This window comes from Aythya ferina, assembly GCF_964211825.1.
Source record: "Aythya ferina genome assembly, chromosome: 19".
NCBI classification, from domain to species: domain Eukaryota; kingdom Metazoa; phylum Chordata; class Aves; order Anseriformes; family Anatidae; genus Aythya; species Aythya ferina.
In genome coordinates, this window is record NC_140309.1 from 12173166 (window position 1) to 12185093 (window position 11928).

The 11928-nt window shown below is 45.7% G+C and overlaps 1 protein-coding gene across 1 annotated transcript in view; it reads left to right on the top strand.

The window, feature by feature from the left end:
- The window catches only part of KSR1 (kinase suppressor of ras 1), a 63355-nt gene extending 53477 nt beyond the window's left edge, over positions 1–9878 (top strand). The window contains 7 exon segments of the mRNA XM_084492782.1: positions 178–557; positions 1405–1501; positions 2227–2360; positions 2796–2927; positions 3234–3369; positions 3728–3861; positions 6942–9878. Coding sequence (XP_084348908.1) covers positions 178–557; positions 1405–1501; positions 2227–2360; positions 2796–2927; positions 3234–3369; positions 3728–3861; positions 6942–7020 — 1092 coding nt within the window. The 3' untranslated portion in view covers positions 7021–9878.
- Positions 9879–11928: the final 2050 nt, after the last annotated feature.

Consider the following 11928-nt stretch of genomic DNA (forward strand, 5'->3'; position numbering starts at 1 on the left):
CTTTTGTAGCTTTCTAAAATGGCTTTGTCCTCTGAAGCACATCTTTGAGCCGTAGTCAAGTATGTCCATCCAGCCCACTGAAGTCCTCTCAGAACAGCCTCTGTAGCTGCCTGGTAGGCTGCTTTGTCCCTCAGGTGGGACTCTCAGCACAGGTTTCTTTTCTCTGTTTATAAACAGGTGGAAGAACCAGAGAGTAATAAATCAGAACCCGAAGATGATGAGGATGAGGTGGAAGATCTGCCAAACAGGCGGCCACGCTTGCAAGGGATGATTTATCGCAAACCTAGCCAGACCAGCGTCTACCTGCAAGAATGGGACATTCCCTTTGAACAGATTGAACTAGGGGATCCTATCGGCCAAGGGCGATGGGGGAAGGTTCACAAGGGGAAATGGCATGGAGAAGTAGCCATCAGGCTGTTGGAGATAGATGGGAACAATCAGGATCATCTCAAGCTCTTTAAAAAGGAGGTGATGAACTACAGACAGACCCGGCATGAGAATGTGGTGCTTTTCATGGGAGCATGCATGAACCCTCCTCATTTAGCAATCATCACCAGGTGAGGATATAGCACCTTATCTCAGTATTACTATACATATTTACTGCCAATAGTAATAATACCAAATAAAATTCTATAATTATATAAATTATATATTTGCGTAACAAATAAAGTATTTGTGATATTATATGTATGTATTATAGTTTAAAATAATTATATATAAAAAATCTGGAACAAGCTGTTCCTCTGTCACCTACTTCCAGATGCATCCAGTTCAGCACAATGGCAATAACACAATACTTGAGGTTAATAATACAACAGTTATCTGATCCTTTCTGTTCCTTTTAGAGACACTCGCTGATTAGGCAAGAATATTACTATTTTTCTCTCCTCTTCTGTCTTCAGTATTTTGTTGCTATTAGGATTATTTAGCCCCTAGATAACAGCTTTTGGGGATGTTCATATGAAGGCTGAATTTAAGTCAGGCCAGCAGCATGCCACTCTCGTAGCTTGGCAAGGTGGTACTTAATCATTTCCAGTTGTCAGTTCCAAAGGAAGTTTCCTGCTTAAGTGAGCAGTAGCCCCAGCAGAAGCCGGTGCTCAGGTTTTGAAAACTGGACTTCAGCTGTCAGAATAGCATAGCAAGAACTGGGCCTCTGAAGAAACACATAAGCATTTGTTGTATACGCTTGAATGTGCTTTAACAGTGGCTCACCTGTACATGTGTACACCCATACAGCTGTGAATCAATTGGGCCCTTAAAATTCTTTGAAATGGCATTTCCCAGCAGTTCGAGTAGGAGTGGGATTCTGTCAACATAAGAAAACCAGTTGAGCATCCAGTGTTGATTTTTGTTTACCTCCAATGTTTTAAAGGCATTTTTCAAGACTGTTCCTCTTTTCTGTAGCTTCTGCAAAGGAAGGACGCTTCATTCATTTGTAAGGGACCCCAAGATATCCCTGGATATTAATAAAACCAGGCAGATAGCACAGGAGATCATTAAGGTAAGAGCATACATCCTGCTAACAGACATCTGCTTTGTGAGCAGTGCCTCAGCAAGAGCCTTGAGAGCGCACAGCGGGGGTGGTTCAGTAGCTCTCAGTAGCCACACCTGTAACTTGCCACAGGGTGTTGCAGCAGGAAAAACATGAAATTGGATAAAGAGAAGTGGGCAGTAAGCTAAGGACCTGAAAGAATAGAAATAGACTTTTTGCTTGCTAGTAAGGGGCTGGGGAGGGAGAATTTTGGTAAGGGGAACCATGAAGAAATGCATGACACATTTCCTAAGTTAATGCATTCTGAGGTAGACGTGTTCCCCCAGACTTGCACAGTTTTCCAGTACTTGCTTACAGTATTGCTCAACCGAAGTAACATTTCTAAAGCTGTTGCAGTGTTTCTGCTGAACTGAGCAGCATTTCTGCTGGTTTTCTTCCTGGCAGAAGTATCCTGTGATTTTCGTCAGCAAGCTTGTGTCAGTAGCTCATTGTTCTTACGCATACAGACTCCAGAATGACGTCATTTCAGAGGCTGAGCACTGAGCTAGAATCTCCTTGCAGACTTTCCCTGTACCCTTCCTGCATAAGCCAGACAGTTGCTGTGTCCTCACTTAAAATTCATTATTTATTCTGGAGTAAATGTGTGTAACAAAGCAACAAAGCAAAGCATGCCCAGTTAGAGGCTTGTAAACAAGAAAATAAAAAGACATCTCTGAATATCAACTTTTTCCTAGGGCATGGGCTATCTTCACGCCAAGGGGATTGTACACAAGGATCTGAAATCCAAGAATGTTTTCTATGATAATGGAAAAGTTGTGATCACTGACTTCGGATTATTTGGGATTTCAGGTGTGGTTCAGGAAGGAAGGTAGGTGGAGGTTTCAATGCTTTGGTCCACTTCTAGAGTGATAAATAATGATCAAATAAGGAAACATTTTGATGCATTTCACAGTACAAGTGAGGAGTGGTGATTGCTTTAGTACTTAAAAACGTTTTGGAATATGCACTTCTTTTTTTGAAAGCAGAGTCCTTTCTACACATCCACTAGCACACAGCTAGAAAGTTATGTATAAACTAAGGCTCAGAACAAAAATAACTTCAAGCCCAAAAATGAGCTGTACAGTCAGGCCAACACTTACATGTCTTTTTTTTTTTTTTAATGTGGCTAGAAAAATAGAAAATGTTAGCCAAAACAAAACATTTCAGTAAATAAAGGCATTAGGCAAAGCATAAATATGAGCTATGTGCTGGTTCTGGCTTTACACGATAGCATTTCAGTATGGTTTCTTTCTTCTGAACTCAGGAGGGAGAATGAATTGAAGCTGCCTCATGACTGGTTGTGCTACCTGGCCCCTGAAATTGTTCGTGAGATGGCCCCTGGCAAAGATGAAGACAAGCTACCTTTCTCCAAAGCTGCAGATATCTATGCCTTTGGGTAAGAGAAGAATACCTAAGAGTACCATGGGAGCTTGCCAAATGAGACATGATACAGACCTGAGCCCTGCCAGTCAGCGACCCTCTTTTCTCAGATTGAGGATTTTAGCTAGGATGTGTTTTCCTCACCTGCTACAAAAGATGTGGGCAGGACAGTTTGACAGGGAGGTGGGTAGGCTGGGAGGGATTTGCTGCACAGCTTTATACGCCTTCCACAGCTTATCTGAAGAAATTGGGACTGTGTCAGGGTTTTGCATCTTTCTCTTTAAGAGTGGGCAAAGCCTTGATTTCTCTGTTGATGTTGCAGGACTGTGTGGTATGAGCTCCAAGCAAGAGAATGGCCCTTCAAGAACCAGCCTGCAGAGGCACTCATCTGGCAGGTTGGAAGTGGTGAAGGAGTGAAACAAGTCCTTGCAACTGTTAGTTTGGGGAAAGAAGTGAATGTAAGTACATCAGTTGCAGGAGACCTTCCAAATAGCTGTTCACTGGGGATGCTGGAAAAGAGGGAGCTGCTTAAAGGGATTTATTTTACTCTTATTGTAACTCTAAAGATAAAGGGCAGGAGAGAGAACAGATTAGAATGAGACAGGTTAGATTCCAAGTCTCTTCCCATTATTGTCATACAGAAGTGGGCATCTGCTGGTACACAGGATACTGTTTGATTATTAGAATGTCCAAAACGTCTGTTAAAAAGCAGCTCTAGCTGGGCTCCCACAAATCACACTGCTCAGTCAGTTGCTTGGTCTGAACAGCTGACATGAGAACTAAGTGGAGATAATGAGCCTGAAATTTCCTTTGCAGGAAATTCTCTCAGCATGCTGGTCATTTGATCTCAGTGAGAGACCTAGCTTCACTGTCCTCATGGATATGCTTGAAAAACTGCCAAAATTGAATCGTCGTCTCTCCCATCCAGGGCATTTCTGGAAGTCTGCTGAGTGAGTATCTGCTGTTGTTGAGAATACTTGTGCTGCTCAGAAACTGCTAACTGGTAATTCCTGTGCTTTATTTTGCCTTCCTGGGGTCCGTCAGCCCTTCAGTAGCAGAGTAACTGCGCGCTGTTCTGCTTTTCTAGCAGAACAGCCCAAAATTCCCACCTCAGACACTGTTGCCTAATCTCCAGTGCTGTACAGCCTCGCTTTGGGCACACAGCAGGGTCTGCAAACAAACTCCAGTTGGCAGAAATGGAGCCACGGCCTCGTGCCTCCCCTAGGAGCGCTCATTCCACAAAACCCAGGCGCTTGCCAAACTACTTCCAGGCACAGCTTGTGGTGGCCAGCTCTGTGCCGGCCACCTCAGGTGGGCGCTTTTCAGCTCTGCTGCCCCTTCCCTTCAATCATCCTGCCGCAGCTGTGACAGTTTCTCTCTTTTTTTTTTTTTTTTTTTAATTCTCCTCTGTCTCAAAGGAGGATCATGGTGTTCAAATGGTGTTATAACTGCTTCTTTGCCAGGAGATTTGCATGATACCACAGTGCCCTTTGTTATTTTTTTTCCCTTTCCACAGAAACACAGTGCCCTCCACCACGATGGCTCTGTGTGGCACCACTTTCATGCCCTCATTTCTCCATACTATCAGATCCACTTAGTCTGGATCATTAACTCTGGCTGTTTGGCATCTTTTCCCCTACCTAACCAGACAGGGCCGAGCAGCCAGAGCCCAAGCTGTCTGCACATTCCCATGCAGGCAGTCACACAGCCCTGCATTGTCCTCTACCAGCACATTGGAAATTAACTTGAAGTAATGCTTCCCATTTGGGCAGTCAGTTCATGAGAGTGCTCATTTCCAGAGTAATTTGCCAAGTGATTATTCTGGATTAGTGTTTCCATAGGGAGTTCTTCATGAACAGCTTGTGGAACTGTGCCTTGCAGAGCAGCTTCCCTAATTATTTTCGCAGACCCTCCCCCTCCTACTGCAACTGGTTCCTGCACATTTGCATGTATTAATACTTCCCTGCTCAAAGCATGTAACAGGGGAGAATTACTTTAAGTGTCAGCATTACGTATCAACGCTGACAGCTGAAGTAGTGCTCAGTGAAATGGAAATGCAGGCAGCTCAGTTGCTTTTTAGTCCCTGCAAAGTACATCACATTCAGGTCACACTTGGAAGGCTCTCCACAGCCACGTCAGGCAGAGATCAGATCCAAACCCAGTACAGACACGTTCACATCTCCTCCAACAGATCTGCTGAGAAATATTGCACTAACCCCACGCTTTGTTCTGATGTAAGCTTTATAATAGTTCACAAGGGCTTGCTTTAAATAACTGAAGACTAACTCTCACGGTGTCTTTTTCCCTCCCCTCCCATATTTCTCTGTAGGTTGTAGCTACTGGTGCAATAATGGGTTCCACCTTGCATGCTTCCATCTGTTGCATCCTAACCGGCAACTCGGACAATCACCTTCCATTTAAAAAAGCGAAAACAAAACCACGAAATTAACCCATGGACATAATCAACACTTTATCCGAATTCTCCTTTTCTGCCTTTTTCTGCTTGGTGTGGGCTGTTAGCTTGAATAACAACAACTGTCTGCAAGAAGTTACTGTCTAACAACGTGGCCATCTCTCACTTCTGAAGCATTTCATCGGGCTGTAGCTCCCTCCTGGAGAGGGCCTAGTGATCTGCTCTCTGACTAACCAGGTGCACGCAGCGCAGGGCCGGGCGTCCTGCCCAGCAGGCCGGGGGTTTGCCGACACGGGCAGGATGCACAGGTCCCCCAGGCCTCGTGAGGCAGAAGGCTGCATCCTCCTAGCTGCAGTCTGAGGTTGTGCTGTCAGCCCTAGCACAGGGCTGGGGTTTGTGACCAAACAGAGCCAGGTGCATTTTTCAAAAGGCACAGCTGACAACTGAACACTTCACTTGTGTTGCAAACCACCCTGACTCAAGGGCCAGATTGCGCCGGTCCTCCTGTGGGATGAGAGCCAGGTAGCATTGAACTGAGGGGCAGTTTTTTTTCAGGGGGTGCAAGGGTAATTCTTGCATGAAAAGAGGGATGGTCCTTGCTCTGCTTGGGGCAGATTGCAGTCCCTTAGCCTACTTGGGAACAGGCCCCCAGTGGTGCCCAAAACTGGCCCACGTGGGTTGGCTGAGGTCAGCTACAGTGCTGTGCAAAAGAGAGGGACTGAAGGGCTTTCCTTCTTTCTCCTCCCCTTGCAAATCTGGTGTTTTGAATTCTATGGTTTGCTCGTGTTTACATCCTCTGTTCAGCAAAATGCCTGACTTCACATTAGGAGCTTTGCGGAATTGTAGGTAACACAATTATGTGCCTTTTTGGAAAAGATTTTTTCATTCCTTACTAATTCATGATTTTGATTTTTTTTTTTTCAAGGGGAAAGAATAGGGACAGAGGAGGGTAAGCACCAGGAACCAGGGAGAGAGGTTCTTACTGTCCTCAGTGAGGACAAATACATCCACATACTCATTCTTTTAGAAAGTCAGATGCTTGCACACAACACCAAAAAGAATGTATTCAGGCTGTCTGCTTTGCTGTCACCTGAGTGCATATGTGTAAGAAGGCATTTTGAAGTGAAAATGTTTACAGCTATGCTAACAGCTTAAGGGTGAAGGAAAAGACATCTTTATTCACTTGCTACAATCTATAAAGAGGAGCAAATGGTTTTTTTGAAGTGATTGATGTACCTTGTCAGAACCGTTCCTTTCCCTTAAAAAACAACAAAAATCAAACCAAAACAAAAACTATGTAATTTTTTCCTTCCCTTTTTATTTCAAGGAAACCAGAAGCCTGTTGAAAACAGGTCTTCTACCCACCTTAAGTATTTATGAAAATCTCCTACTTCTCCCATTTGAGTTGTATTTTTTCACTAATGAGGTTAGCATAAGTAAGTTCACATGTTTGCTGCTTAATTTCTTAAAACTCTTTGCTGGATGATCTGAAGTTGTATGAGACCAGAATCCAACCCATTTAAATTTCTGTTTATATGACTGTAGCTTTACAGGGGGAAAAACAACAACGAAACAAAAATAAACAACTCTTTCCCTTTACCTCCTCCCTCTTTTCAGCATTAACAGTAGCAAGGTTGTCCTGCGTTTTGAAAGATTTGGCTTGGGAATCCTGGAACCAAGTAATCAAAAGATATAGCATGGCGTTTAATTGTCTTGTGATAATGTTGTCTACCTACTTACACAAAGCATCAGAAACCTTCACTGAATCTTCTAAGCTACGAAACTGGTGCAGCCACAGCTGATAGCCGCACGACCATCAGTTCACAGGCCTGTGTTGTCTGAAAAGTCTGAATTCCGCCTGAGCACCAGCAGTTATTTAAAGAATGTTTACATGATACTTTTGTGTGAACTATATTTTTTAAAACATAATAAACGGTGAATCAAGCTTAACTACAGCCATTCAAATAGCACTGAAAAGAAACCAACCTATTTCTAGTTCCTTCTTGCGTCTGCAGTGTAAATAAGAGCTGTCTTCTGCCTTCAAAGCATTTGTTTTCCCTAAGACAGGTGGAAGTGGCTTCTTTCAGAACAGCTATGCAGCTCATAAAATTAAAACACAATTTAAAATTATGTTTTCCTTTCACTAAGGCAAAACTGATCCATTGCATTATGATTTTTCCAAACTGATTATTCAGTTTGTGATTACTCCGTGATTTGCTTCAGCAGGGTTGGTCCAAGCTCTGGGTTATCTTGGTTTAAGTTACACTAATACAAATCTACTTCGTATAGGGGAGTTTGTTATCGCCCCCCAGAGCAGGGTGCTGACATGCTGCCAAGATCGGGTTTAGCTCCATGCACGCGGGGAAGGCAAGCTCCCAGCTGCCAAATTCCTCTTCCACAGTTTCAGGCACAGCAAATTCTAGTCCCCTGACCTAACAGCACTGTTGGAATCATAACGCTGCTCAGCCAGACTAGATGCTTACTGGCCCAATCACCACCCCATTTGCAGAACAAGCGATATTTTCCAGAGCTCCAGGGAGAGGCAAGAAAGACAAGAGTAAAAGCTATCCATTTCTCTCCCCTGTGCCCTCTCTAACTGGCTCCTAGAGGCGGACACATAAGTTTGCAAGCTGTTGGTTTTAAGGCATTTAGGACTCAACAGTAGTTTTGGGAAAAGCTAAGCACAACAAAAACCTTACAATCCAACAGCTCAGACTTGTTTCAAAAGTTAATTTTAAGATATAAAACAAAACACATGCTCCATTGTGTAATATGCAGCTTATAAAGGACACATTATTACTGCATTTAAGGAGACCAATGCATTATCCCACTTAACACTAGTACATTACACTCCTCCTCTATACTGTTCACCATCATTACAAGGATTGGAAATGAGGATCGCAGAGAGAAGAGCTCTGGAGTCCTCCATAAAGCATGCAAAGGGGCAGGCCCTCAATTTGGCTATTTCACAGATGGCTGACTTTCATAGAAAATTAAGTGGCAAAAGACTTCTGAGTCCTGTTGAGCAGAGAGCTTCACTCCTGCTACATGCGTAACCCAGTTATATTCTCTTAGAAATATTGTGCTACAGTGACTGACTTTTAAGATGTGTCTCAAATTAAAACAAAATTTGGTGGTAGCCAGGTGTGGCATTGTGGTACTCGACCTCCTTCCTCCCTCCCACTTTGTAAAGCAAGTAACCCCCCTCCATGCACCCTGTGCATCTAACCCACACCGCCTGCTTCTCGTCAGGATTTGCTGTTTGCTCTCTCACAATAATACTGTGCCACAGGCTTAAACAGAGGTTGTTTTCCCAGCAAGTGCTGCTGAAGTAACAACAGCACCATACCCCCAAAAGTGGGGAGGAATGCGTGGCATAGTGATGCTGAGAGGCAGACCCCCGGGCCGAAGCCCTCCCTTGGTTGCAGCAGCCCAGCTCCCAAACCCTCAGCCTTTCCTCGGCCTGTCCTCGCCTGCTCAGCAGCGGTAACGCTGCTGCGGCCACGGGCAAGCACAATGCTGAGCAAGCAATGTATTCTCATCGCTCTTAATAAGGTGAGTGGCTGGATGGACAGCCAGCACTGATGACTAGCCAGCTTAAAACAAAACAATAGTATTGAAAAACACAGAAAATTTGTTTCTCCTATGACTGCCTGCAGGTGTAGTTCAAGAGCAGCACTGGTCCCCTGCTTTCAGGATGGCCACTTGCCTAAAACCTCACGTCCCTTCGTGCTGCGCTTTGGGGCGTGTGGAACGCCAACAGGAGGCTTATCCCTGCACACTGGCTGAGCAGTGCCTGGTGGTGGGAATCCTGTCCTGCTGCTCCAGGGAACGGTTTCAAAATACGTCTTTAAATCCTGAGATTTGAGATCCCAATTCAACCCTTCCTTGGATTTGCGTTCAACTCCCATAAATTGCCCTTGAAAGCAAAACGCAGCCTCCTGAACCCAGTTGTTTCAGAGAGCAGGGACCAATTACTGTCTCTGGGATAATATTTGTTTTAATCAGCTGGTGTGATACACAGAAGTCAAACAAAACCAGTGGAGTTGTACAGCTGTGAAGTCAAGCTCTTATCCCTTACTATGTTGCAAACCAAGCGACAGTCATTCGGTCTCGGTCGCATTGTACTGTCACGTGTGCTGTCTCCTCGTGTGCTGGTGTAAGGGCGTGAAGCACGGTAAGCCTGTACCATTGTAGAGTTGTAAATGTGAAGCTGGCTGTACAATGCTGCTACAATAGCCACATGTCAGTAGTGAATGTAAATGGAGTCTGTAATATGGTGAAAATGGACACGTTTTCTTTTCAAATGTGATGTAAACTTTGTACAGTAAAAGAATTTTTTTTATATTTTCTATCAACTGAGTGTCTTCCAGAATTGCTATTAAATTAATTAAAAATTGTTAGTATTAATAACAGTTTCTGTATTAGTTTATGCAACCAGCAAAAAAAAAAAAAAAAAAAGACAAAGTGCACTCTATGCTAATAAAATTCTGGGTATGTAGGAATCTCTTCAGTGAATAAATCTTTGCTCTGGATAAAGCAAGCATTACAGAATTGTGTTTTGAGCTTTTTCTCCCCGTTGCCTTGTACCTTCCTGCCCCGCCAAGCCCTGTGGAGGTGGGTGGCAGCCAGGGCCGGGGCTGGGCGAGCCCTGGAGGTCCCCGCGTTGTCCCGCGAGCCCAACGCTGAGCCCTGCCCCAGCAAGGCAGGCTGGCCATGGAGCCGAGGGGCACCCCCAGCCCCTGTCCCACCTGAAGCCCCCTGACCCTTGTCCTTGCGAGCTCGGCTGAGCAACAAACACCCCGGCTTTGGGGCACCCCATTCACCAGTGTGATCCCCGGTGGGTTTCGGGGTAACGTGCTGGCTGACGGGACGTGGGCACCCTGAGCACGCCGCTCCCTGCAGCAGGATTGACAAACCTTTGTTTCCCGGTGTTACTGTAACCCTCCAAAACCCCAGCCAGGGAAAAGTAAAAAACAGTATTAGAGCCTACGAGGGCAAGGGCTACAGAGAGGAGCACTACATCCTATCGGCTTCCCTCACTAGATAGACTTGTTAACCCACAGCCTTTGAGCTATTTCCTTTCCTCTCCCGGTATTAGCTGTCAGTCACTGCATCCTTCCCACAGGCCGTACTCAGCGTGTCTGTGCTGTACCCGTGTCAGGATCAGACGTAAGGGGCCTTCAGCAGCGGGCAGACCTTTCCTCCAACCACTTTAATAGGTGAAGCCAGGAGGCCGCTCACGTTTTTTTTTGGCTGTAACCCGCTCGGACTCTTGCGACAAATCCTATCCGACTGAGCGTGCCCGTGGCTTTACCGTGAAGGATTGAGGAGAAGCCGGCCCCGGCCGGCCCCCAGGCACGAACCCGCCCTTCTCGGGGCTTCCCCGCCGCCTCGTGGCTGCCGCCGGTACCCGCAGCCCTCCCGGGGACGCGGAGCCCGCCTCGCACAGGGCAGCTTTGCCCTCCCGGACACACGGGGCCGGGGCTCTCCGTGCTGTGGGACGGCGGCGTTTCGTGCTGCTGCAGCGCTGGGCTATGCGGCGAGCAGCACCGCGGGGCCGGGGGCACGAAGGCAGGCAGGGGACCGGGAGCTGCCCCGCACAGCGCTGCTCAGACGCCTCCCGATACCTGGAGGACTGAGGCCTGCCAAAGCGCGTTGTATGAGCTGTGGAGTGGGGCTGCCTTGTGACGGGGCGCTCACGTTTAGTTCTCCACATAGCACGTGGTGAGCTTCGATAAGTTATCCTGTGAGCTGAGACAGGAGAGCTTGCAAAGCATCGCACAGACCATGCCCTCCTCGGTTTCACTTTCTGGAGGAATTGACCCAAAAGCCCTGCTGTGTGTGGGGCGGGGAGCAGCAGAAGCAGCCTTTGCACCGTTGGGGTTACGCTCCCATCGACCAGGAAGAAATAAGTGCTGGGAAGGCTCCCTGGCTACCTGCAGGCTGTGGTGGCAGTGGAGCTGCCTGCTGTCTGCGTGCACCCCTGAACAATTCCTCTGCTTCTAGCAGAATTACTTAAGTGCTTAAACTAATGCACATGCTTCAATCTGTTACTGACTTGGGGCTGTAATGAACACTTTAATAACTGCAGAGCAGGCTTTTTGATCATCTTCGGGATTTTAAAATATATATTTTGTATCTGGTTTCTTAAATGAAGTTTCAGTTCTTGTGTTGGAATAGAATAATTATCCACTGACCTTAACATCTGCCTTTTATCTTCCCCCTTTATTCCCCATTTATTAAAAAAAAAAAAAAAGCAATTATACACAGCTTCAAACCAGTGCTGCAACTGAAGTTAACTTACAATTGGGCCGGTTTAAATAAATTCACAGAGTTGAAACAGATCTCTATTTTTATTTTTATTTTTAATCCTTTCCCTTAACTGCCTTAGAACCTGTCTGTTAGGGGGAGATTTCTGCAATGGTGGAATTAAGATTAAAAAGTCCCCAAGTAAAACTTGCTTCATCAACTTAGAATGTATCAATGGGAAGTCATGCAATTTCGGAACCAATACACAAACACTTGGGTCTCTTGCTCTGACCTGTCAGAGGTTTATGGGAATTTCCCCCTCTTCATATGAAAGTGAAATATGGGCAAGCAT